This window comes from Marmota monax, unplaced genomic scaffold (genome assembly GCF_021218885.2).
Source record: "Marmota monax isolate L192 unplaced genomic scaffold, Marmota_monax_Labrador192_F-V1.1 WCK01_AAM20220418_F8-fsc00022, whole genome shotgun sequence".
Lineage (NCBI taxonomy): Eukaryota > Metazoa > Chordata > Mammalia > Rodentia > Sciuridae > Marmota > Marmota monax.
Window position 1 is genome coordinate 27,929,120 of NW_026695215.1, and position 26,892 is coordinate 27,956,011.

At 42.5% G+C, this 26,892-nt stretch overlaps 2 protein-coding genes and 1 non-coding gene across 7 annotated transcripts in view; all 3 read left to right on the forward strand.

The window, feature by feature from the left end:
• Positions 1-497: 497 nt before the first annotated feature.
• Positions 498-8,342, forward strand: Qars1 (glutaminyl-tRNA synthetase 1). Of its 2 annotated transcripts, none has more exons than XM_046431847.1 (24): positions 498-979; positions 1,120-1,267; positions 1,787-1,896; positions 2,051-2,126; positions 2,339-2,403; positions 2,935-2,988; positions 3,120-3,180; positions 3,529-3,603; positions 3,737-3,822; positions 4,213-4,299; positions 5,155-5,254; positions 5,371-5,449; positions 5,534-5,642; positions 5,741-5,871; positions 5,978-6,070; positions 6,185-6,322; positions 6,397-6,484; positions 6,571-6,714; positions 6,834-6,938; positions 7,134-7,226; positions 7,312-7,439; positions 7,535-7,601; positions 7,676-7,801; positions 8,198-8,342. In XM_046431847.1, the coding sequence occupies exons 1-24, from the start codon at positions 809-811 to the stop codon at positions 8,246-8,248; spliced, it is 2,385 nt and encodes a 794-aa protein (XP_046287803.1). In that variant the 5' UTR covers positions 498-808; the 3' UTR covers positions 8,249-8,342. The 2 variants fall into 2 exon arrangements, with proteins under 2 accessions (XP_046287803.1, XP_046287804.1); XM_046431848.1 differs by having other exon boundaries at positions 3,532-3,603.
• A 1,078-nt stretch (positions 8,343-9,420) lies between these two features.
• The window catches only part of Qrich1 (glutamine rich 1), a 47,234-nt gene continuing 29,762 nt past the window's right edge, over positions 9,421-26,892 (forward strand). Inside the window, exons 1-3 of one of the 4 annotated variants that reach the window (XM_046431607.2) lie at positions 9,421-9,642; positions 11,065-11,124; positions 21,841-22,170. In XM_046431607.2, the coding sequence (XP_046287563.1) occupies positions 21,862-22,170 (309 nt within the window). In that variant the 5' untranslated portion in view covers positions 9,421-9,642; positions 11,065-11,124; positions 21,841-21,861. Of the gene's footprint in view, positions 9,643-9,953; positions 10,303-11,000; positions 11,125-21,840; positions 22,171-26,892 lie in introns of those variants that run through there. The other 3 variants (XM_046431606.1, XM_046431604.1, XM_046431603.2) reach the window with 3 other exon arrangements.
• Positions 15,121-15,226, forward strand: LOC124084629 (U6 spliceosomal RNA). The gene has a single exon (XR_006849170.1). It is a non-coding gene; the product is annotated as a U6 spliceosomal RNA (small nuclear RNA).

Genomic DNA, 26,892 nt, shown 5'->3' on the forward strand with positions numbered 1-26,892 from the left:
CAAAGATGTTGTATCCGCCGAGAACTAAAAATAAATACTAAAAAAAAAAAAATGCACAAGGCCCTGGGTTCAATCCCCAATACTGCAAAAAGATAAAATAATAAATAAATAAATAAATAAATAAAGGTATTGTGTCCGTATACAACTTTAAAAAAGTCCTGCAGAAGCATTTTGAAGTCATAACTTGCTTGTGATTTTCCTGACATTTGCATGCTCTGGCAACAGTGTGGCACGAAATTTTAAACTAAATCATCATAGAAATTTTCTGAGGTCCCTCCAGGCCCAAACCTTTCCTTTTCCTCTCCTGGCCAAGTGAGTCCCAGTGGTCACCTAAGTTTTGGATTTATGTGGTTCCTCTATAGGCTGTATTGCACATTCTCTTCTATGCAGTCTAGATCGGGATTTCCTGTGATTAATTTTGCTCAACTGTTTCCATGACAACCTCAAAGCTGTGACGTCAAAAACGCGACGGGAACTCACATTTGCTTCCCGAGAACAATATTGGGATCACTTCCCAGGGCTGAAAGATAAAAGTCGAAGAGCAAAAGGTCAGGCCCGCTTTTTCCTCCTTCCTCAATATTTAACACTTTCCCTGCAGGCCCGAGGCAAATCTAAAAGTTCTACTGACCCCACCCTGTCATCGGGCCTGTAGCAAGGATATCGAAGCCAAGCGGCCGGAAAGGCTGGTGTGGCTGCTCTCTATCCCTTAAATGGCGTCGACAACTTGGAAAGTTCCGCCCCCTTCCACCGAGAAAGGACACCATTGGCTCTCCTGATAGGTTTCATTCTTTTATTGGTCAATGGGAGGATGCCGACGTGCAGATTCGGCCCAAAGTTTCTTTTGGTTTCCGGTGTTCTTACGATGGCGGCTCTAGACTCTCTGGCGCTTTTCACCGGCTTGGGCCTGAGCGAGCATAAGGCCCGTGAGACGCTCAAGAACGCTGCTCTGAGCACGCAGCTGCGCGACGCGGCGACTCAGGTGCGCGCTCTTCTGCCCCTGGCGGGGGTGGTGCCCCAAAGCAGCTTGGGGCAAGGTACAAATCCCAATCTGTTCTCCGTGTCCTGATGTTGCCTTTCTCACTGGTCGTGGGGCTTTACCCCTGATCCCTCTAACCGCAGGCACAGCAGACTCTGGGCTCCACCATCGACAAGGCTACCGGGACCCTTCTATATGGCTTAGCTTCCCGACTCAGGGATACCAGGCGTCTCTCTTTCCTCGTGAGCTATATAGCCAGTAAGAAGATCCACACTGAGCCTCAGCTGAGCGGTGAGACCCCTGCCTGTAATACCAGGTCCACCCCCAGTCCCTCCTTTTAGCCAAGATCCTTATCTGCCCTTTTTGCCAGGTTACTCAGTTTCTTTCTCGTTTTGTTGCTTATTATTATTAGTATTATTATTATTTTTTTGGTACTGGGGATTAAACGCGGGGGGGGGGGGCTTTACCACTGAGCTACATCCCTAACCCTTTTTATTTTGAGATGTATGGCAAAATTGCCCAGGCTGGCCTCAAACTTGTGATCCTCCTGCCTTAGTCTTCTGAGTTTGTTTCTGCACAGACATTGGGCATGGAGGGGATGGCCTCTAGTGAGATTAATAGGGGAACTGTCATGATGAGGAGCCTTCCTCAGAACACACGTTTCTTCCCTTGTACCTGAGGACTTTTGGGATTGTGCCAGGGCTTAACCTCTCAGGAGACCAAATTGTTCTAGGTTTCTTGGGGTTAGAGCCCTGTGTACTCAATTCTTGGAGCTGAGTTGATACAAACTCATTGCCTTTCCTTTTTCAGCTGCCCTTGAATATGTGCGGAGTCACCCCCTGGACCCTATTGACACCATGGACTTTGAGCAGGAATGTGGTGTGGGTGTCATGGTGACCCCAGAGCAGATTGAGGAGGCTGTAAGTCTTTACCAGGGCATCAGCTGCCTCCCCAGTCCTAGCTCTGGAAAGGAGTGATGTAGTTTCTCTAACAGGAAGACCCAAGGTGAGGGTGTTGGTTTTTAGAATGTCTCAGAAGGGGCTTTCCTGAACCATATGGTTTGGATTTCTTTAGGTGGAGGCCACCATAAATAAGCACCGGGCTCAGATTCTGGTGGAGCGTTACCGGTTCAACATGGGGCTGCTGATGGGTAAGCAGAGCCTGGGGAGAAGAGTTACGTTGTTCTTTCTGGTCATGCCTTTTCTGGGCACGAGTGGGGGTTGGGAAAATAGGAGCACCTTACCCGTGTTCTGGCTGGGCCCAGGCTTTGGTTCTTATTGTCAGCTAGGACCTTTCCTTGGGGAGGAGGGGGAGGAATATCCTTTTTTACCTTCCTGTAGCTTCTTGTGCCCATGCTCCTAGGAGAGGCTCGGGCTGCGCTTAAGTGGGCAGATGGCAAAATGATCAAGCACGAAGTGGACATGCAGGTGGGCGCCTCCCTGAACTGAAGCTGGCAAAGACTCTGGCATGGACATGGCCTGAAATCCACTGAGGGATAAAATTGGGGAGGAGACGTCTGTCAGTATTCTTAAGTGGATCCCACTGTGGAGGGTGTAGCACTTGAGTCTCTGGGCTGTGTCTAATTTGGGTTGAATCACTTTATTCTGCCCTTAAATTTCCCATAAACGGGTAATGTGGCTTTCATGTCAGGATGTAGGCATAGATTCATAAGAGGATGATGGCTAAGGTAGATTGCTTGTCTTGATGCTGGGCCCACAGTTCTTCTCTGTAAATGGAAGCCTTTGTTATCTGGGTCCTCTGTGGACCCTCAGGAAGAGGAAAGCGTTGGAGGCCCTCAGAACTACATGAGGAGATGAGATGGTTGTGCTAGGTAGCCACATTCTTCCAGGCAATGCTGGTACAAAGACTAGGAAGCCTTTGGGTGGGTGGATAGAGGCATTCAGGGGATCCCCGAAAGAGGATATTCTTGTTCCTGCCTGACTCTGGTCTTTGCTCAGGTCCTCCACCTTCTGGGTCCCAAGATGGAAGCTGACCTAGAAAAGAAACCCAAGGTGAGTCTGGGCATGGCCCAGGTTCCTGGAGGTAAAGTAGGATAGAGTGAGACTCGAATTGGAGAAGGGAGTGTCTGATCACTATCCTCTGCCCAGGAGAGATTCTGACCCAACTTTGGTCCTTTTCTCAGGTGGCCAAGGCTCGTGTGGAAGAAACAGACCAGAGGACAGCAAAAGATGTGGTGGAGAATGGTGAGAGACTTTAGAATCCTGTTACATTTAGCTCTCTTTCTTCTGGGCATTCTCTCCGAAGAGTCCTTACAGCCCAGGCTTCTCACAACTTTGGCTTATTCAACACCATGCCTTCTGCCTCAAAACTGGGGTTCCTGGTGTTTCCATTGTTCCCTTTCTCCAGAGACTGTCTTAGGAGGCTTCAGAAGTCTAACTCTCTATATCATGTCTCTGGAATTGAATAAGAAGGGCATGCTCAGAGCTGTTCTGATTGCAGGATAAGGATGGTAGTGATATGAACCTCTCTGAGCTGAAAATGGAGGCTATATTCAAAGGACAAATTTTTCTTGGTTTCTTCCTTCTCACCAGCAGTTGAGGCTGCTGGACAAACCTTGTCTCTGATGGAGCAGCTCCGGGGTGAAGCCCTAAAGTTCCATAAACCTGGTGAGTGGGCATGTTGAAACCCTGGAGTTGGGGGAGGGGGATTAGTTCTTGGCAATGACTCCTGCAGCCAGGCCCCTAGGGTCAGGATCGTTGGGCTACAGCTTGGTCCTCAGGTTTGTTCTGGTCTTGGCAGGTGAAAACTACAAAACCCCAGGCTATGTGATCACTCCACACACCATGGATCTACTGAGGCACCACCTGGAGATCACTGGGGGGCAGGTATAGGCATATGGCCAAGCAAGCTAGTGCCATCAAGTACCTCCTTGGATGTAGCTCCATACTACCTCATCTCATCCATTTCCATGGGAAGGGACAAATGTTTCTTTTCTTTTTTTTTTCCCCCCCGTATACCAGGGATTGAACCCAAGGGCACTTAACCACTGAGCCATATCCCGGCCCTTTTTTATACTTTACTTAGAGACAGGATCTCATTCAGTTGCTTAGAACCTTGCTAAGTTGCTGAGGTTGGTTCTGAACTTGCAATTCTCCTGCCATAGCTTCCAGAGCCACTGGGATTAAAGGTGTGCATGTCACACCTAGCTGGACCATATATTTTTTTTAGGTCTGAGCTTTGGCCTCATTCCTCTGCTCCCATCCCCCTTATCTCAGGTACGTACCCGGTTCCCGCCAGAACCCAACGGAATCCTGCATATTGGACATGCCAAAGCCATCAATTTCAACTTTGGCTATGCCAAGGTGAGCATGTGTCAAGGGCCCTGGCAAGCAAGATAACCTCTGTCTTTTCCTATGACTGAATACCAGAAAGGTGATCCTGTCTTACTTTTTGTTCTCAATGTGCCTGGGTGGGCAGAGGCCATGGGGGAACAACATGTATGTCAAATACATAGGAACCTATTGGACATATTGGAGAAAAAATTCTGAAAAGATTATGTTGTTACCCCAACTTTGTATAAGAGATGCCTTCTCTGGGGCATTTATTATTTTAAAAATTTATTTATTTATTTATCTATTGATATATCTGTGTATCTATCTATCTATTTATTTATTTATGTTTTGATCCAAGGGATTGAACTCGGGGGCACTCGACCACTGAGCCACATTGCCAGCCCTATTTTGTATTTTATTTAGAGACAGGGTCTCACTGAATTGCTAAACACCTTGCTGTTGCTAAGGCTGGCTTTGAACTCGAGACCCTCCTGCCTCAGCCTCCCAAGTTGCTAGGATTACAGGCATGTACCACTATGCCCGGCTCTATCCCTAGCTCTTTTTATTTTTTACTTTGAACCAGGGTCTTGCTAAGTTGCTTTGGGCCTTGCTAAGTTGCTGAGGCTGGCTTTGAACTCACATTCTCCTGCCTCAGCCTCCCAGGCCACTGGAATTACAGGCATGCGCCTCTGCGCCTGGCCCTATGGAGCGTTTAGAAGCAGGAAGATGAGAGAAGTTATTGAAGGCATTTTTAATTCTGATATGAAAGAGCTCTGAGAATCTCCTAGTTTTATGAGCCAAATCCTCAGGACCTTTATGACCCTTATGAGTTTTATGTGGGCTTGATAGTTATGTGGGTGGTCACAAATATTCTGACTCTCCTAGGCCAACAATGGTATCTGTTTTCTGCGCTTTGATGACACCAATCCTGAGAAAGAGGAAGAAAAATTCTTCACTGCTATCTGTGACATGGTGGCTTGGTTAGGTACAGACTGGGTGAGGCGTGGGCAGGGCTGGTTGTCAGTGGACCTCTTTTCGGGCCATGGCCTGCCATTGGGTATTTCTTGCTGGTTGCTCATACTGTGTTTCATATTGCCCCAGGTTATACACCTTACAAGGTGACATATGCGTCTGACTATTTTGACCAGCTCTATGCTTGGGCTGTGGAGCTCATCCACAGGTGAGGCCACGACCATAATGTAGAGCCAGGTAGAGTGACCAGATCATGGCCCTGCTGGGTACTACTCATACCCCTCCCCCACAGGGGTCAGGCTTACGTGTGCCATCAGCGAGGGGAGGAGCTCAAAGGCCACAACCCTCTGCCCTCACCCTGGAGAGACCGTCCCTTAGAGGAGTCATTGCTGCTCTTTGAGGTAGGCTTCTGGAAGGGCAGCTTGGTTTGGGTGGGCCAAGAAGCTGAGGATGAGATGCCCCTGGGCTTAGAGGCAGCCTGAGTCCTTGTTTCCTTCAGGCAATGCGCAAGGGTAAATTTTCAGAGGGAGAGGCTACACTGCGTATGAAGTTGGTGATGGAAGACGGCAAGATGGACCCTGTGGCCTATCGAGTCAAGTATACACCACACCACCGTACAGGGGACAAATGGTGGGTGTGGGTATGGGATGGTGCAATGGAGCTGTGGAGCAGGCCAGTGGGCAATGGGGTAGGGCAGAGGGACTAGATGGTATAACCCACTGCCTATGCCCCATAGGTGCATCTATCCCACGTATGACTACACACACTGCCTCTGTGACTCCATTGAGCATATCACCCACTCACTCTGCACTAAGGAATTCCAGGCCCGGTGAGGGAGCTGGGGCCATAGGGTGGGTGGGATCAGTGGGATTCTAGCAGCCTTTCTTGTGGTTTCTCCATTGTCCCAAATGTGGCCAGCTCTAACCCTACTCTTCTATCCTAGACGTTCTTCTTATTTCTGGCTGTGCAATGCACTGGATGTATATTGCCCTGTGCAGTGGGAGTATGGCCGTCTCAATCTGCACTATGCTGTTGTCTCTAAGAGGAAGATCCTTCAGCTTGTAGCTGCTGGTGCTGTGCGGTAAGTGTGGCTTTTTGGATGGGTACTAATGGTGTGTGCTTCCAAAGGCCTTCTCACCACCTCCTCATCCACAGGGACTGGGATGACCCACGACTCTTCACACTGACTGCTCTGCAACGGCGGGGCTTTCCGCCTGAGGCCATCAACAACTTCTGTGCTCGGGTATAGCCCAGTGGGCTAGGTGGGCAGATAAAGGCTGAGTGTGGTAATTTGAGGTTGTGGCTGTAACTGATGAACTTTCCTGCCAGGTGGGAGTGACAGTAGCACAGACCACAATGGAGCCACATCTTCTTGAAGCCTGCGTACGTGATGTGCTGAACGATACAGCTCCACGGGCTATGGCTGTGCTGGAGTCACTACGGGTTGTCATTACCAACTTTCCTGCTGCCAAGGTGGGCCTGCCTCCATGTTGTATGTGTGTATATATAGGTGGCTGGGTATGTGCCTAGGTATGGGGGTCTTAGGCACATACCCAGCCTGGTGTGATTCAGATACCTATCTTCTGCTATAGCCCTTGGAAATCCAGGTGCCCAACTTTCCAGCTGATGAAACCAAGGGCTTCCACCAGGTTCCTTTTGCACCCATAGTCTTCATTGAGAGGACTGACTTCAAGGAGGTGAATAGGGGATAGAGGGACCTAAATGTGGGGAAGAGGGTCCTGTCACTGCTGTCTTGCCCTGGGGCTCTTTCATCTCCTAATCCATTTCCTACTTCAGATAAACAAATCTCTGCTGGACATGCAGGTGGAAGAGAGCCTTATTCTTATCTGATTCTTACAATCTCTTGTGTTTACCCCACTTCCTATCTCTAGGAGCCAGAGCCAGGCTATAAGCGTCTAGCTTGGGGCCAGCCTGTGGGCCTGAGACATACAGGCTATGTCATTGAGCTGCGGCATGTTATCAAGGTGAGAGGCTGCGTTCAGGATTTGTGTTTAGCCAAGAGTCCTGGTGGTGATTCCCTGGTCTGGTTGCAAACTTCCTCACTTCCAGGATCCTAGTGGCTGTGTGGAGAGCCTGGAGGTGACCTGTAGACGGGCTGATGCTGGAGAGAAGCCCAAGGCTTTTATTCACTGGGTTTCACAGCCTTTGATATGCGAAATTCGCCTTTATGATCGACTGTGAGTGAACAGAGCTGGGATGGGTGCAGTTACAAGATGGGCATTGTGTGCTGTGGCTGCCCAGATATGGGTCTGACCTTCACTCTTGACTATAGATTCCAGCACAAGAACCCTGAAGATCCTGCTGAGGTGCCAGGTGGATTCTTAAGTGATCTGAACCCGGTAGGATCATGGATTGGGGTGCAAGGGTGGTGGGCCTCTGTGACTGGATAGCTTTTTGACTTCTCTAACTGCAGGCATCACTACAAGTGGTGGAGGCAGCATTAGTGGATTGTTCTGTGGCCCTGGCAAAACCCTTTGACAAGTTCCAGTTTGAGCGCCTCGGGTACTTCTCCGTGGATCCGGATAGCCGCCAAGGACAGGTACTTTGCTTTACCCAACTGCCCCTTTCTGTAACAGTAATGTTCCCTGCCATTTGTTGCATTAAGCATTCTGCCCACATTGCCTTAGTTAATTGTCACTTACTGAAAAATCTCAGAGGTTAAGTCCATGCACAAACTTATAGGAACCCTACCTTTTTTACTCTGAAGTAGTGGCAGGCATAGGGGTTTGTTATCCTTAAGAAATTAAGGTCCAGGGCCATCAACTCCTTACCCCAAGTCATAAAGTTATTGAGAACCTGGGTCTCCTGACCCCCTGGGTCCCTTAGCTCCTCTGGGATGAGGAGGGAGTTTTGGGAGGTTTTGTCTGGTGAAACCTAACTAGGTCTCCTGGCCTGGTTCTGGCTTGGTGGTTATTCTTCTCCCTGTGTCCTTTAGCTTGTCTTCAACCGAACAGTCACACTAAAGGAGGACCCAGGAAAGGTGTGAACTGGAAGTACTGCGGACCTACCTCATCCTCCTGGAAGCAGTGGGTGCCCTCACCACCCCACACTCCATGTCAATAAAGAATAGCTAAATTCCACTGGAGTCTGTGTTGTCAACCCTTTTAGCGTCTGAGGGCCCTGGAGACATGCTGTGGATGGTGGGGTTGGGCTTGTGACAGCTTTGAAATCACTGGTGCACTTCTTGGTGCTGGAGGGCAGGGCCTTGGGTGGAATTAACATCCTCTGCACCTTGTCTCGAGGGACTGGAGGGTTCTGGAAGTGCTGCTTCATAGTTAGGAGCCCTGTGCCAAAGGGGATGTAGGTTTATGTCTGTGCCAGGCAGATGGAGAGAGGCCTATTTCCCATCATTCAGCAAATAATTATTGGGCATCCAGTATGTGCCAGGCACAGAGTAATGAGGCATAAACGCTGCGAAAGCTTTAAAATTCATTTAGAAAAAGGGAAATGTGGGTGACCAAACAGGGTGGGTGAGCCATCTCCTTAAGCCAGTGCAAAGGTGCAAAAATGTTTCTGATCCAGACTGGAAATGACTTATGAGGAACTCAGAGGGGCCATGGTAAGTTTGCCAGGACAAGAGAACAAGTGCAAAGCTCTGGAGGCAATAAGGGATTACAATAGGCTGGATGCCCTCTGGGGTAATGGGGGCTGCTGGCAATACCTGTATCTGCAGCTTTAACTGCCTTCCACATTTTCCCTGTATACAAACACCAGGATACCCGAGGCCCGCTTTAAGGTGGACCTGAGTGCGGAAGGCGGAGCTGAGATGGCAGCGGATTGCAAGGGTCCTGGATGCTGGGCCCTCTAGGATGTAAATGACCCATAAGTTTCTTGAGCCGAGTACGGCTGGGGACGCTGGGCCCAGGTCAGAGGTTTGTGGAGGCCACCTTAAGTGAGAGGCCAAGACGGGTTGGGCTCCGCCCCACGTGGGGCTGCTAGACCGAAGGAGGTTCCAGCGGGCGGCAGAAGGTGGGTTCAATGAGCAAGCTTCAAGTCCCAGCCCATCTAGCGTCTCGGGCTAGACTGAACCCCGACTATGGCTCCGCCCGTCATGGAGAAGCGTCCGTGGGCGGGACGCCCCGCCCCCCACCTCGGGGTCTGCTCTCAGCTCCAGGAGCCCAGCTGCCTCTTAGTCTGAAGCGTTCACTTTAAGTCTGGCCGGGAGGCAGTCCTAGTTCTCGCGGGATCCGATCCTCTGATTCTCGCGAGAGGGGCATTCGGCACTCATTGGCTGTAAAGGTTGAATGTAAGATGGCGCCCAGGGAGCTGTGAGGAGAAAATCCTGTCGGTCTTGGAGCAGCGACGGCAGAACCGGGGCCCCGGGCGGTGCGGCGGGGCCGGCGGGTAGAGCGGAGGCAGCGGCGGCGGTGACGTCGCCGGGTGAGGGCTCTGATGGGGGCGGGGATGCGGCGAGGCTGCGGGCCTGGATCAGGGGGCCCACCCCACACAACGGCGGGCGGGGGCGGCTGAGCCTTTACCGCAGGGCCCAGGAGACTTCGGGGCGGCTCCGGAGCTGAGAACGTCCCTGGGCTCTCTTGCCCCCGCCCCGAGGGTGGGGGAGGGGCGGGCCGGGGATTCGGGTGGGCGCGGTGCGCGGGCGCGCACCCCAGCCTATTTTTACGTGCGGGGGCGCGCGCGCTGTGCGGCCCTCCTAGTGCGCGTGGCCGCCGACGTGCGCGTTCCCGTCCCGGATATTTCTGCTCCCAGAGCTGTGGCCCATGGGCAAGAGTTGCTTCCGGGGCGCGCGCCCGCGACCCTCACTTTGGGGGCGCGCGCCCTGCTGTTGGGTGGCGGTGCCGATTTGAGAGCGCGCAGGACGCCTCTTCTGCGCTGGGGGGTTGCGGGCAGACGGCTGGCTGTTTGGGGAAGGTTGAGGGTTTAGCCTTTCTTGCTCTGGTGACGTCCCTGGACAACCGTGACCTATGTCTGCGGAGAAATCTAGCGGCTTTGCTGTGTGTCTTGCGGCTCCGCTTCTCCGCGAGGCTGGCGAGATAGCTGGTTGTCCTCAAAGAACGCGGTTACCCTAGGTCCATGTGCAGGGTGGGTGCCTGTGGAGGGTGTTGCTTTGCTTCAAAAAACGAATCTTGTTGCTCCGAGAGGGCAATGAGCCCCCTCGGGTTTCCTCAGCTTGTACTGGGGCTTTGTGCTGGGGAGGGAAGGTTAACATTTCAAGGCCCTTCTGTACTACCTGTTTCGTTTCATTAGAAACCAGTTTTTCCATAAGCGCAATTCATACACGTCACCTCTGTGCGCTCGGGAAGGGAATGCTCTTCTGTGGACGATATGAAAACTCTGAGCTCTAAAATGTCACTTTAAATCTTTAAATGCTGTCTTTTTTTTTCTTCTTTTTCTTCTTCCGCGTGGGTGGGAGGGGCTTACTTTAGTCTAAGGGCCGGCCTTACTTCAGCCAAGAAGTTACCTAGAACAAATTTGAACAACCTAAAAAACAATGCTCCGCGCCACCCTCCCCCGCCCCCCCATTTCCCCGCAGAAATCTGTCCAAGTATCACTGTAGAAGTCGAATGACTTAAATCCTTTAATTTTTTTCCCTTCACTCCAGCACTGTTTTCTGGTGCAAGGGAGTTCTAGGTTTGTCCAAAAGAAATAAAGACAGAATAGCTGCCAGTTAATTTTACATTCTCAAATCATTAAAATTGAAGAAAAGGAAGCTAAGAGGAATAAATTAGTAATCAAATTTGATAATGGTAGTTTTTTCTAATACACTGTATTTTTTTAAGAACAAAGTTAAAACTTAAAAAGAGGCTGAGGATGGAAGGAACTTCTTTGTTCTATCTTCTTCAGAATGTTAGAAGTCTTAAGAACTCAGGACAAGCAGCAGAAATACATGCAACATGGTGACTGGTGAGTTAAAATTGTTCATATGCTAGAAGTATGTGTGCATAGTTTTTTCCTACTATTATTGAAACATTACAATCCTGTCAGTCATTCTGGGTACTGTCTGCCAGAATCTGCTAAGTGCTGGAAAACTGAAGATGTGGGAGACTGCTACATCTTTAAAACCAGCCACAGTTTGTTGCTTGAACATTGTTCTCTTAAAATATAAGTGTTATTGCAACCTTAGCATAGCAAAGCATTAATTAACGTCCTAAATGCAAAACAAAACAAAAAAACACAAGTTTATCTAGGACATACTTATAATTTTATTATACTTGTTTTTTGTTATACTGTTTTATTATTTTTTTTATACTTCATTATTGTCACCTTCTTGTCATTATTGTCACCTCCTTTTGGATCATATTTGTTTTGATCTCGGTAGACATCTTTTCAATTGCTGTTTGTAAATAATGTTTCCATTATCTCATCAACTGAGATTTTCTTATTAGATATCATCTTGTCCTCTGTGATGAATTGTTTGTGTATCTCTCCAAGAAATTCTACAGTTCCACATCTCCTTTTCAGTTCATGTTGCCATTTCAACAAAAGATAAAATAGAGTTGAATTTTTTAAAGTTTGAATTGTTCCAATAAAATGACCATATTGAGAGGCTTTCGTATGGGTGACCTCCTTTATGGAAGCTTCAAAATTTAGGGATGTCTTCCTTTAAGCTTGCATGTTTTCTTTTAATTTGATCAGCTGTAGTTTGTTTTTGATGTTCTCATGCTTCTTGCTTGTCTGCTTTTTAAATGACCACCTTTTATTTGTGAGGGTCTTTTATTTCTGAATTGCCCTCAGAATGAGATGTTATGTGAACCCCTGTTCTTTTCTGTTACTTTGTTTCCCCGCATTTTGTTCCAGATGTTCTAAGTCCTCTTCAGGCTTGACTTAAATGCTTCCTTTGTGTTTTTTTTTTCACCTGTCCTATTGGATTGTGATTTTTGTGTTGTTGTTTGTTTTTTTCTGGATAGGCCAGGGCCTAGTGCATGTCTAACACATGCTCAACCATCAAGCTACCCCCTCCCCATTGTGATTTCTGTTATTAAACTGAAGTGACTGCATGAAAAATTGACACATTAATTTTTTTGCTTTGCTCAAAGGGGAAAAGGAATGGTCTTTGGGTCAGTGTTTACGTCAGGGCAAAATGTAGGTAGGGCTGATGAATTGTAGCAGAAAGCTGACGCTTTCCTTTTTAAGACAATTATGAAATATTTATTTGTATACATTATATGTACAGATATGATCTGTGCAGAATTTAATGAGAGAGAAATTATGGAGTGAACTCCGATATAATTACTTCTCTAAGAAATAGAACAATGCCAAAACCTCTGAAACCTTTATGGTGTCCCTTCCTGGTCACAGTTTCTCAGTATTTATAGACAATTACTATTCTGACTTGTGTGATAATCCCATTGTTTCTTTTTCATTTTACATTTCCCACGTTTGTATTCCTAAACATAATATTTGGTTTTTAAAATATAAGTGGAATCATGCTTCATTATTGTCACCTCCTTGTACCATTATGCTTTTCAAATTTGTCCATGTTTGCAGCTGTAGTTGATTCCCTTTTCAATATTATATTCTGTTACATGAATATACCATAATTTTATTCGTTCCACTGTTGATAAACATCTGAATTGCCTCCAGTTTTTGGCTAACAAAATTTCTATGAACATTTCCTATATAAGTATCTTTTACACAAATGAGGGTGTCATTTATATCTAGGGGCAGGATTGCTTGGTGTTATGAAATGGATATTTTAACTTCACTAGCTAATGCAGGTGTTTGTGCCACTTGACAGCCTATCAGTACTTGGTAGGAATATGAATTTTAAGTTTCTGTTTGAAAGTATGTGTTATCCCAGAATAGAAACATGGTGAAAATGCCCCCAAATTAGAGATTCCTATAACGGCATGGGTCAGATGAGTGGCCCAGTGGGATAATTTCTGTAATTTCTATCACAAACCTTGTAGTAGGTTAGTATCTTTAAGAAAAGATATGTAGGGAGAGACTGGGAACGTGACTAAGTGGTAAAGCATTTGTCTGGCATGTGTTAATTCCTTATGTTAATTTTGACAAACATGACTGTAACTCCTCAAAATGGAAATTAATTTTTTCTTATGAATGTAGTCTTCAAATCAGACTTAAGTAAACTATGAGGAGCCATTGCTAGAGTAGATGGGATTCTTAAGAGGGGATTGAGGCCCAAGGAAGAGGCAGGACTCTCTGAGGCAGCTCAAATTATCTTAGCCCGTCACAAATTCAAGACCTATTCAGCAGAGCTGTATAGAGAGTCTGGAAGTGACCCAAGAGGGGGTGATTCTGCTGAGTACCTAGATCTTCCCTTAGTACCTAAATAGAAAAAAAAGAAATTAGCAAAAAAAGAAAAACAAAAAACCCCAATACTATGGAAATGATTATTGTTTTAGAGTAATGTTTTTCCATGGTGCCATCTTTTTTTCTAGTTATAAAATAATAGCTTATGTGTTGAGGGACTGTTCTGCACACGGTACTGAGCTCCACAGGAGCAGATACCGGGTCTGTACCAATGATCTGTTTGTACTTAGTAGTGAAAATGTGGATCTGTTGATGAGGGACTAATTTGTCTTTATTGTTCTGAAAGCAGCTCTACTTCAAGTATTTAGAAGCAAAATACTTGTTTATAGACTCTATACCCTCCATTAGTCCGTTTTTTTTTCATTATTAATCTCATTTGGCTCACAGAAATTGGGAGTACTCAAAAGATCCTCACAGATTCTTGGTTTATAGAAGTATTTTAATTAATTTCTTTCTGCTCACCAAGTCGTTGACTTGGAGTTAATTAAGAATCTTTTGTCTCTTTGGAGTTATGGAGGGTAGTATTCTCAAGCTTCTCTTTATTTCCAAGGCTCAGCCTTTGTGTATTGTGAGTATCATCTTGAAGAAGTTAACAATCTTATGTAAGTTTTTGGTGCTAGATGGTTTTGTTTGTTTTCAGATATTGAGGGAAAATTATATTGCCATCTACAAGAATTGTCTTCATATCTGTTACTGTTATTGCAGTCTGATCACTGTGTAGAAAAGGATGACTTTAGTTACTTTTTTGACTTAATACAACTTGTGAAAAGAACAGAGTATTAAACAGGAAGTAACTTAAATCCTGTTATTCTATTAGCTGGGCATAACTACTGTTAGTATTCTGATATATTTTGACAGTTTTTTTTCCTAATGTATAATTAAACAATACTGGGATATAGTAATAAAATTGTGTTGACTGCTTTTTTACACATGTGTCTCAGTGTCATTAAGTATTTGAAAATCCCAAAACGTTCTGGGCAAGAAATTCCATGACCCCATGTTAGTATGCTTTTTTTTTTTTTTTTTTTAAGATTTATTTTTTAGTTGGACACAATACCTTTATTTAATTTATTTATTTTTATGTGGTGCTGAGGATTGAACCCAGGGCCTCGGACATGCTAGGCGGGGGTACTACTGCTGAGCCACAACCCCAGTCCAATAAGCTTTTTTTTTTTTTAAAGCTAATCAGATGATAGAAAGGTCAGTGGAATCACACACAAAAAGAAGCAGTTCTTATTCATATGAATTAGTTATATAATAACATTGATGTTTCAATTTGTCAGGCAAAGAGATTTCAATAATTCATTAAGTGGCACAGAGAGGGAAAGTAGAAATACTAGGGAATATTATTGATCAAATTATATTGTTATATTGTTTGCATGTACGAATATGAAATAACAAATCCCACTGTTATGTATAACTATAACATACCAGTTTAAGAAATGTGAAAAAATAAGTGGTACAGAGACAAATTATTAGGTCACATCATGCGAAATTAACTTCTAAATGGACCAGAATATTTTAATAAAACGTGTTCTGAGGGACTAGAGATGCAGCTCAGACGTAGAACACATGCTTAGCATGTATAAGGCCCTGGTTTGATTCCCAGTACTACCAAAGAAAAAAGTGCTTGCTTTGGCAGCACATATATTAAAATTGGAATAGTACAGAGAAGATTAGCATGGCCCCAAGCAAGGATGACACATAAATTCATGAAGTATTCCATATTACAAAAAGTATGCTGAAAACAAATATTATAGATAAATGATAATCTGATCTTATGGGTAGAGAGGGCCTTTTTTTTTTTTTTTTTTTTTGGAGAAGACTTTTTTATTTTTTGGGGGGTGGTATTGGGGATTGAACTCAGGGGGACTCAACCACTGAGCCACATCCCCAGCCTTATTTTGAATTTTATTTTAGAGACAGGTCTCAACAGTTTCTTAGCACCTCAGCTGTTGTTGATGCTGGCTTTGAACTCACAATCCTCCTGTCTCAGCCTCCCGAGCTTCTGGAATTACAGGTGTGTGCCACCACACCTGGCTGGAGAGGACTTTTGAATATGTTTCTGAAGCTTTAATTATTCTAAGCAGTATGTACTTGTCAGCATGTGTCAGGTCAAATGTTAACTTGATGAGGTTTTATTATTGGGATGGGTAAGTCTGGTGGATACTTCAAGAGGGCAAATTGAAAGGACAAGAAAGGAAACCAGAAACGATTTAGTCTGTAAAAATGAACGGATTTGTTATGTTCCTTCAAATTTGTCTTTTCCATTAAAAATTCTTAAATTCTTCATTGAATCTATTATTTGTTAAAATCTCTTACTGTCCTCTGATTCAGTGATTCTCAAATAATTCTGTGGAATTTTATAGAAAATAGCATTTGAGAAGCAGAGACTTCTGCTTCAAACCCCACCTACCATTGTAGCACAGCAGAGAGTTTTGTACTCTATGGTCTAAAACTCTTTAAATACATGACCAGTGATTAACAAAACATGAAGCATTATAGAATTTAAAAAAAATAGTTTTAGTTGTTGAAGAGACCTTTACTGTATATATTCATTTATATGTGGTGCTGAAAATTGAACCCAGTGCCTTGCACATGCTAGACACTCTACCACTAAGCTACAACCTCAGCCCTATTATAGAATACATCAAACATTTCTAAGAATAGAGAAGAATATGATAAATATCTGTGTATTTGCATTTTCTAACAGTTCTATAATTTTTTTTTCTACTTAAACCTTATTGGGGGCTGGGGTTGTAGCTCAGTGCAGGAATGCTTGCCTGGCATGTGTGATGCAGTGGGTTTGATCCTGAGCACTATGTAAAAGTAAACGAATAAATAAAGGTATTGTGTCCATCTACATCTAAAAAATATTTTGGAAAAAAAAAAACCTTGTTGGTCTATTTATTTTTTATTTTAAAAATTTTTATTCTTATTTTTTGGGTGCTAGGGATTGAACTCAGGGGCAATCGAGTACTGAGCCACATCCCCAACCCTATTTTGTATTATATTTAGAGACAAGGTCTCACTGAATTGCTTAGCACCTCCCTTTTGCTGAAGCTGGCTTTGAACTTGTGATCCTCCTGCCTCAGCCTTCCGAGCCAAGATTACAGGCATGGACCACCATGCCCAGTGGTCTTTTTATTTTTATTTAGTTTTATGTGGTATTGAGGATGGAACTAGGGCTTCACACATGCTTCACAAGCGTTCTACCATTGCACTTTAATCCCAGCCACCACCACCATCCCCCCTTTTTGTTACTGGGGATTGAACTCAGGGGCAGTCAACTACTGAATCACATCCCCAGCCCTATTTTGTATTTTATTTAGAGACAGGGTCTCACTGAGTTGCTTAGTGCCTTGCCATTGCTGAGGCTGACTTTGAATTCAAAATCCTCCTGCCTCAGCCTTCTGAGCCACTGGGATTACAACAGACATGCACCACCACACCCAGCTGCAACCCCAGCCCTTTTGATGAAAATTTTAAGGAATTACTTTCATTTTATTTTTGTGCTGGGGATCCAGCCCAGGGCTTCATATATGCTAGGCAAGTGCTTTACTATTGAGCTATACACACAGCCCTAAAGAATACATTTTGCTTCTTTATAAGCATCTATTTTTTGAAGTTTTTGCTCAGGGAATAAATTTATATTTGGATTAGACTTTCTTGTAGTAATTCTTTTGAATGTACTATTCTAGAAATCCTGATAGGAAGCATTTGTTTGGAGATGGCATGGGCCAAATGGTTTTTACTGTCTTTGGAATGTTGGTTTAAAAAAATGCTCTAGTTTATTGTGGCATGAAATGCTCTTATTTAAAAGGTTTATTAAATAGAAACTATACTAAGCTAATTGCTTGTGAGAGAGCAAAGGGGTCTAGGGTATGGCTCAGTGGTAAAGCATGTGCTTTGTCATGTACAAGGTGCCACATTTTAAAAATTAATAAATAGGGGTTGTAAAAATTAATAAATGGGGTTGTATGTAGCTCAGTGATCCAGTGCTTGCCTAGCGTGTGAGGCACTGAGTTCAAATCATATAAATAAAATAAAATAAAAAATTTTAAAAAATTAATAAATAAGGGAAAGGTGGTGGCTCATGCCTGTAATCCCAACAACTACAGAGGCTGAGGCAGGAGGATTGAAAGTTCCAGGCCAACATGCAAGACTGTCTCAAAAAACAGTCTGGGGAATCTAGCTTAATGGTGGAGTGTCTCTGGGCTTCAGTATCCTTATTATTATAAAAAGAAAAAAAGAAAGTAAGGGCTAGGATTGTTGCTCAGTAGTAGAGTACTTGCCTAGCATGAATGAGGCACTGGGTTTGATCCCCGGCACCACATAAAAATAAACAAGTAAAGGTATTGTGTCCATCTACAACTAAAAAAATTATTAAAAAAAAAAAAAGTAATGTGATTGGCAGAGGTTTATCATGAGAGGAGGGTGATTTAAATGCCTTAAACTCTCCTGGACAATTGATAAATATTTAAGACTGGTAGATCAAAAACCAGAGGTCAAAGCATATTTTTAGCTGTTATTACTTTACATTTTATGGCTTCACATCACTGCCCCCTCCAAAAAAATCTCAAAAATTAAGAAACAAAATAACAAAAAACTAGGTGGAATTCTAAATTGAATATTGAAAGAAGTTTGTATCTAGGAAGAAATGGTGGTAAAATTCTTCATACTTAATATCAGACCTGAGATGAAGCTTAATCTGTCCTACCTGAACTTCTGAAATTTGAGTGAGGGGAAATAAAACCTTTTAACCTAGGGACTGGCTTTACTGGGCAATTCTTTTTTAATTATTATTTTTCATTTTTTTATTTTTTAAAATATTTTTTTTAGCTATACATAGGCTACAATATTTTTATTTTGTTTATTTATTTTTATGTGGTGCTGAGGATCGAACCCATGGTCTCACACGTGTGAGGCGAGCGCTCTACTGCTGAGCCACAACCCCAGCCCCTACTGGGCAATTCTTAATATGAAAGTTTTCCAGCTCTGTAACTTTAAGTATTTCTTTGAATGGGTATTTACTTGTATTTATTATCTCCCAGATTGCTGACAAAAAAAGTATTTCTTGCATGACTGTCTTTGCTTTTTTAAAAATTGATTTGACGGCCAAGCCTAATGGCCCACACCTGTAATTCCAGCTACTCTAAAATACTAGCAGCATAGGAGACTGAGGCAGGAAGATCACAAGTTTGAAACTAGCCTTTGCAACTTAGGGATACCTATTTCAAGATAAAATAAATGGGGATGTAGCTTAGTGGCAGTGTGCTTGCCTCACATGGACAAGGCTTTAGGTTCAAAAGCAAACAGGACCACCACCAACGACAACAACAACAACAAAAAAAACAACAACCCAACTTGAGATTGCTTGAATTTTCAAAATTGCCTGTACTAGAATCATAGCTACTGTGACAAAGCAATTTTTATTTTTTGGCAGTACTGGGGATTGAACCCAGAGCCTTACTCTTGCCAGGCAAGAGTAAGTACCATATTCCTAGCTCAACTAAAATGTTGAAGAAAATAAATTTAGGAAATTTAAGTTCCAGTTGACCTTTGCTGGTTTGTTTTGTTTGTTTGTTTTGGTACTAAGGATTGAACCCTGAACCCAGAGGCACTTTACCACAGAGCCACATCTCCAGCCCTTTTTTATTTATTATTTTGAGACAAAGTCTCACTAAGTTTTTGAGACTGGCCTCAAACTTGTGATCATCCTGTCTTAGCCTCCTGAATCGCTGACATTACAGTCAGGCGTTTCTGTGCCTGCAGCTGTTCTGTTCTTATTTTTTCACTTTTATTTGAAGTTCTGGGATCCAAGTGCTCCACCACTGAGCAATATCACTAGCCTTGCTATTCTTTTTCTTTTTCCCCCCAGTACTGAGGAATACTGAGCTACATCGCCAGCCCTTTTTATTTTGAAATAGTGTCTCACTGAATTGTCCAGGCTGTCCTGGAACTCCTAAGTGCTTTTCCTGAGTATCTGGGAAGTGTGTACCCGAACTAGCTGTTGTTTTATAATGAAGGTGAAAAACTGAAATGCACTGGCATTGTAGAGGACCCAGTAAAAGCTTCTCACATAATCTCTCCCTTGACCACTTTTGAGCAGTGGGGTATGTATGATTATATACCGATCCCCTTGTGAATTGGGTCTTTATTGTAAGAGATGCCTTAAGGAAATCCAGCCTTGAGGCTATTAAACAAAGGAAAACTTGTAACACATTCTTTACTGATTTGTAGAGTGAGTACTTGTGGGTCACCCACAATGAGTAGCCTTCTCTGAATCTATTGGAAGGACAGTATGCTTGGCCTTGATACTCTCTTTGTATGTGCTGTGGACATCATTGATAATGTTGTTTTGAAGTCTCATAGTAGATTTAATTTTTCTATTTTGAAACAAGATAACTGAAAGCCCCTGCAGCAGGGAGAAAGGAAAGCTGGACTTAGGGAAGTGGTCAAAAAAGTAGTGGAAAAGTGGCAAATGAGTGTTGTTTCAGAAGAGAAGAGGCTATCACCTTACACCTCTCTGACATGTAGTTGTTCTCTGCAGTCAATTGTGCTTGGGGTTTACTGAGAAGTAGGGACCCTCTTAAGGGTAATGGTCTGGAAATTTTGATTTCAGATAGGTTAAGAAAAAAATATGTTCTTTATTTTTGGAGAAATATATTCATAATACATTGTATGCATAGTTAAGATTCATTGCTGATCTGTTTGTTTGAAAGTACCCAAATGTAAATTTATGTATTAATATATAGTATCACACAGAAATAATGCCAGCATCGGTAATTTAATAGCAGTAAATACATATTTCTTTGCATTCCCTCTTGAATCTGGATGTATAGTTTTTTCATATAAATATAGTAATATATATATATATGTATATATATATATATATATATATATAGTATATTAACTATTTACTAGGGAAAAGTAGTATATGCCTTTTCCCTAGTGTTTATATATAACTAGATTGTATGATTTGTGGTTGTAAGTTATAGATGTTACAGGAAGAAGGAATTATAATTTTCCTGTTCCGTATTGAATTCCAAATGCAACAGGTTTAGAAGAAGCACCTTCCATGTTTGAGCTATTTAGAGATGACTAGGGCAGTCTTGTCTGCCAGTTAAAAACCAGGTTTAAGAAAAGAGATGGTTTTCTACATACCTGAAATCTGTAACATAATGCAGAGCACCTGCATAGCAAAAAAGACTAATATTTGTAGCATGATTGCTTAAAGAAATAAATCACGTTTCCAGACATTTGAGATTGAATGTTCTTTTTGTCAAGAAGCTTCACTTGGTTTTTATTACTCTTTCATCCATTTCTGCTTTTGTTCTGGAGGTAGTATTGGTCAAAGGAGGGTGGTGCAAAGGTGGAAGCTTCAGGTCACTCAGTATTCTTAGTTTGCATGATTGTTCCAAGGTAATTGAGTTACTGTCAGTCTCTGCATATCAGTTCTTAAATAAATAAATACCTAATGAAAAATCTGCAGAATTGACTTTTGAATTTTAGTAGTGACCTAATTATTTCAAGTACTATTCAATTCTCTCCCCACAATTATTTTAATAAAATTAGTTAATACTTTCATAGTGTTGCTTGTTTGTCTCAGGTACTTTTCTAAGTGCTTCTTATATATTTAATCCTCATGAACTCAGAGGTAAGTACTGTTTTATTCCTGTTTTATAAACAAACTAAAGTTCATTGACTTGTCTAGAGTTATACAGTTGAGATCAAGTTGAGATTTGAACTCAAGTATACTGATTTCAGAGTTCATCCTCTTAAGCCTTTCTACAAAAGAATGTAAGCAGTCTATGACAAAATGAGATTTTTTGTGTGTGTTTCTGATGAGAGATGAAGAACATGTCCCCTGTCTCCTGGTTCTTTCCACAGCTAGGTGACATACCTGTCTCTCCAGTGAAGGACATACTTGGGAACAGAAATAATATGTCATACGGAATCTCTGCTCCTATCTCTTTTCTTTTTGTTTGTTTGTACTCTCTGTGATGGTCAGAGAACAGTTTTTGCATGTGACATTTACTGTCCAGTGCTTGGCTCTGCAGAGAAGATGGGACTGGCCTAGTGCTGGATGGGGAATGTGTTTTCAGCCTGTTTCATTCAGTACTGTGAAGCATGCTTTTATTTTCTGTTTTCAGTGTGATATAGCTCATTTAAGAAATGTTAAAAAGTGTTTTCAAACACAGTCCACTGTAAAAGTAAGGTGGTATAATAAAACTTTACTTTGGATTCCAGAATTTTCTACTCTGATACCAGGCTGATTGCTTCTATACACTTTTAAGATATAAAAATAATAGCATAATTTGACTTCTGCTCATTTATTTTTAGGAACCCTAAGGACTCTGCAATATGAATAATTCTCTGGAGAACACCATCTCCTTTGAAGAGTATATTCGAGTGAAGGCACGGTCTGTCCCACAACACAGGATGAAGGAATTTCTGGACTCACTGGCCTCTAAGGGTCCAGAAGCCCTTCAGGAGTTCCAGCAGACAGCCACTACTACCATGGTGTACCAACAGGGTGGGAACTGCATTTACACAGACAGCACTGAAGTGGCTGGGTCTTTGCTTGAACTTGCTTGTCCAGTCACCACCAGTGTTCAGCCACAAACACAGCCAGAGCAGCAGATCCAGGTTCAGCAGCCACAGCAGGTTCAGGTAAAAGAGAAATGTACAGCATGTTAAATATACTATTTGCTGTTAAAACTTTTTTTTTTTTTTTTTTGTACCGGGAGTGAAACTCGGGGTCACTCAACCACGGAGTTACATCTCCAGCCCTTTTTGTATTTTATTTAGAGACAGGGTCTCATTGAATTGCTTAGCGCCTCACTTTTGCTGAGGCTGGCTTTGAACTTGCAACCCTCCTGCCTCAGCCTCTCGAGCTGCTGGGATTGCAGGCTCGCGCCAGCTATTGTTAAGGTTTTTTTTTTTTTAAATATTTATTTATTTATTTTAGTTTTCGGCGGGCACAACATCTTTGTTTGTATGTGGTGCTGAGGATCGAACCCGGGCCACACGCATGCCAGGCGAGCGCGCTACCGCTTGAGCCACATCCCCAGCCCCTATTGTTAAGGTTTTAATTAGTAGGAATATGTCTGTACAGAGCTCAAGAGATTATTTGGGGGGATCTCTGAAACTTTTTATTTTTTATTTTTTTTTTTTTTTACTGAGAATTTAACCCAGGGGCACATTACCTCTGAGCTACATCCTGGATGTTTTTTATTTTGAGACAGTATCTTTCTCAGTTTCTGAGGCTGGCCTTGAACTTATGATCCTCCTGTCTTAACCTTCCAAGTTACTGGGGTTATATGTATGTACCACTGTGCCCAACTTGACCAGAGGTTTTTTTTAAGTCATAGATGGACACAATACCTTTATTTATTTATTTTTTATTTGGTGCTGAGGATCAAACCCAGTGCCTCATACATGCTAGGTAAGTGCTTTACCACTGAACCACAATCCCAGCCCTTGACCAAAGATTTTAAAGAATACATGTACACATTTGTACAGTCATTCATCAGTGTCCATGGGAGATTGATTCTAGGATTCCTTGCAGATACCAAATTCTGGATTTTTAAGTCTCGTATATAAAATGGTTAAGATTATCTAGGATCAGTGGTATTTGCATGTAATCCCAGCTATTTGGGAAGCCAAGGTAAGAGGATTTCAAGTTCAAGGCCATTTGGGAAATTTAATGATTTCCTGTCTCAAATGTAAAAAAGCTGGGCATGATAGCCCATGCCTATAATCCAAGTGGCTCTAGAGGCTGAGGCAGGAGTATCGAGAGTTCAAAGTGAGCCTTAGCAACTTAGCAAGGCTCTAAGCAACTTAATGAGACCCTGACTCTAAATAAAATAGAAAAAAAGGGCTGGGGATATCACTCAGTGGTTAAGCATCCCTGGGTTCAATCCTGGATACCAAAACAAACAAGCAAAAACATAGTCTGGGGAAGTAGGTCAGTGATAAAGTGCTAAATGATGTTTTGGCTGGGAGTGTGAGGCAAGGGGATCAGAAGTTGGAGTCTAGCCTCGGCAGTTTAGTGAGACTCTCAGCAATTTAGCAAGATCCTGTCTCAAAATAAAAAAATAAGAAGGTCTTGGGGTAAAGGTCAAGGGTAAAACACCCTGGGTTCAATCCCCAGTCCTATAAAAATAAGACTTTTTAGCCAAGCTTTCTTGAACAAATGGGTAGTTATGTCTAGCTGACCATTTTTAATTTAGTCTTTCATTTTCATAACATTTAAAATGCAAGCCAGATACGATGGTGCACATCTATATTCCCAGCAACTCGGGAAGCTGAGGCAGGAGGGTCACAAGTTCAAGATCATTATCAGCAATTTAACAAGGCCCCAAGCAACTTAGTGAGACTCTTTCTCAAAATAAAAAATACAAAGGGCTGATGATGTGTCTCAGTGGTTAGGTACCCCTGCTTGAATCCCTAGAACCTACCCCCACCAAAAAAAAAAAAAAAAAACTCAATAAGGCAAATAAATAAAATGGGGTTTAATTTGTCTAACCTGTGGACTTTGCACATTTAATTTAAATGACTATTATAAATTAAGTTTTCTAATATTACTTATTTGAAAAGTTATTGGAAGTGGTAATAAATCCAAAGCTACCAAAATAATAAACCAGACAATATGAAGATGAATATGGCTAAACAGAGCAGTTAAAAAAAAATGTAGGTGGGTACAGTGGTGCTTGTCTGTAATCCTAGCAACTCAGGAGGCTGAGGCAGGAAGATTGCAAGTTTGAGACCAGCCTCAGCAACTTAGTTAGATCTTGTCTTAAAATAAGAAAGAAAGAGCTGGGAAGATAGCTCAGTAGTTTAAAAAAAAAAAAAGTATATGGTTAAAGATACAGATATATAAGACTTTTTATTAAATGTATTCTTAGCTAAGGGCATGGTGGCACATGCCTGTAATCCCAGCAGTTTGGGAGACTAAGGCAGGAGGATTGCAAGTTCACCTTCAGCAACTCACCAACACCCTGCCTCAAAATAAAATTAAAAAGGGCTAGGATGTTATTCAGTGGTAAAATGCCTACCACCATTTAAAAAAAAAAAATCCTTCTGAATGATTTCACACTCAGATATAGGCATAGTGGTTACATATTATACACATGTGTTGGTTTCTTGATCTTTTCTGTATTCTTCTGAAGAGGGATATAGATGTATGTATGTAAAATATACACGTACATATTTATGTAGGTGCTGGGGATTGAACCTAAGGCATGTGCTGAACTATGTCCCCTTCCCCTTTAAACTTATCTTAAAATAAGTGTAATTTTTAGGGGAAGATGTATGGTTAGCAAGTACAGGAGTGCAATTGGATGGGAGGAATCAATACTTCTAACGTGTAGCACTATGGTTGACAAACTGCTAGAATTTCAAATGTTTCCAACAAAAAAATTGCTAAATGTTTGAGGTGACAGATATACTTTACCCTAATCTGATCATTACACATGGTATACATGTATTGAAATGTCATATTGTATCCTGTAAATATGTGCAGTTATTATATGTCAGTTAAAATCAGGAACTAGGGATTGCCAATGTAGGTTAGTAGTAGAGTGCTTGCCTCTCATGGGCAAGGCCATAGGTTGTATCCTCGGCATTGAAAAAAATAAATAAATAAATTACAGATAAGCCAAATAAAACAAAAGGAACTTTTTAAAAAGTGTACCCAAGTTGTTTTGATTTAAACCTATATTCTATTTCAGGGCAGGGTGGGTTGGGAGAGCAGTGCTAGGGATCAAACCCAGGGCCTTCCACATGCTAGGCAAGCACTCCCATCACTGAACTTTGCCTCCAGTCCCCAGACCTGTGCTCTTAACTAGTATTTCTGGAATACAGAAAACCTGTACAAACAAAAAGATAATCTAGTAGAGAAATGGACAAATGTTACAAGTAGACAATTCATGAAAGAATATAGATGGTGTTAATAAACATACCAGAAAATCCTTCCTATTACTAGTGATTATGGAAATGTAAAAATTTTAAATGAGATCATCTCATTTATTATATGGGAAAACAAAGATTTCATTCAGGGGCTGGGGCTGTAGCTCAGTGGCAGAGCTACAGAGCCTAGCATGTGTAAGGCACTGGGTTCAATCCTCAGCACCACATAAAGATGAATGAATAAAATAAAGGCATTCTGTCCATACATAACTACAAAAAAAGAAAATTAAGAAAAAAAAGATATCATTCAGGGTGACACAAGGGTATGAGAGAATAAGTTAGAATAAAATTGCATAATTTTATTGGAAATGAATTTGACAGTACTGGCCTTGAATTTATGTTTATAGATATATGTGTATATTCACTGTTGTATTGCTCATAGTAGCAATATTGGAAACAAGTCTCTTTCAGAAAGAAAAATGGCAGATAATGGTACACTTGTATTGTATTGTCCTTTGTGGCCAGAAGAATGAGATAGATAATACATCTTGATTGGGGAGGATGTTTAGCAGATTGTTGAGTTTCAAAACCAGTTTGGGGGCTGGGGATGTGGCTCAGGGGTAGAGCACTTGCCTAGCATGCACCTGGCTGCAATCCCCAGTACCTCAAAAAAAAAAAAAAAAATCAGATGATATCACCCTATTTTTTAATTTTGTTTTTTCCATTGGTATTGGGGATTGAACCTAGGGGTGCTGTATCACTGAGCTACATTCCCAACCCTTTTTTAATATTGAGATATAGTCTTTAAATTGCCCAGGCTGGCTTTGAACTTGGGATCCTCTGTGCTCAGCCTCCTTAGTTGCTAGGATTACAGATGTGAATCACCATGCCTGCCTTCACCCTGGTTTTTAGCATGTAGAATGTAGTGGTCCTTGAACAGTAATAGTAAAACCCAAATAGTAATTGAGTTGGAGAGTGGAGTACTAAGGAATATTTGAAAAAAAAAATTTTTTTTCCGGGGCTGGGGATATAGCTCAGTTGGTAGAGTGCGTGCTTTGCATGTACCAGGCCCTGGGTTCAATCCCCAGCACCACACACACTCACACACAAAAATTCCTACATCACTGGGGACTTAACCTAGGACCTCATGTGTCATAGGTAGTGCTTTACCACTGAGCGTACTCCCAGCTAAGAACTCCCATTTAAGTGTGGATAATATTGGGGGAGTGCTAACTTCTTTGTTACTGTTAGGTCTTTCTGTGTTAAGTGAAGGAGGGTTACTTGAAACTTGTTTTTCAGAGCTTCTTAAAGCATCCAAAAGAAGTAAGTGTGCCAGAGGAAACACCTGATGATGAATGCCAAGGTTTGGTTTCCTTGGCACCCATAGAATTGCTTGTTTCTCCTCTGCCGTTCCACAGGGAAAGAACTGAGCATTCACATAAGGCTGGTTGGTCAGTCTAGCCTTGCTAGAGTTTGCTAAAT

Excerpts from the sequence above, each read along its gene's own strand:
- Qars1 (XM_046431847.1), top strand. The coding sequence starts at position 809 with ATGCCGACGTGCAGATTCGGCCCAAAGTTTCTTTTGGTTTCCGGTGTT. Across the intron at positions 1,897-2,050 it reads CAGAGCAGATTGAGGAGGCT|GTGGAGGCCACCATAAATAA; the intron begins GTAAGTCTTTAC and ends GGATTTCTTTAG. Across the intron at positions 7,440-7,534 it reads ATTCGCCTTTATGATCGACT|ATTCCAGCACAAGAACCCTG; the intron begins GTGAGTGAACAG and ends TCTTGACTATAG.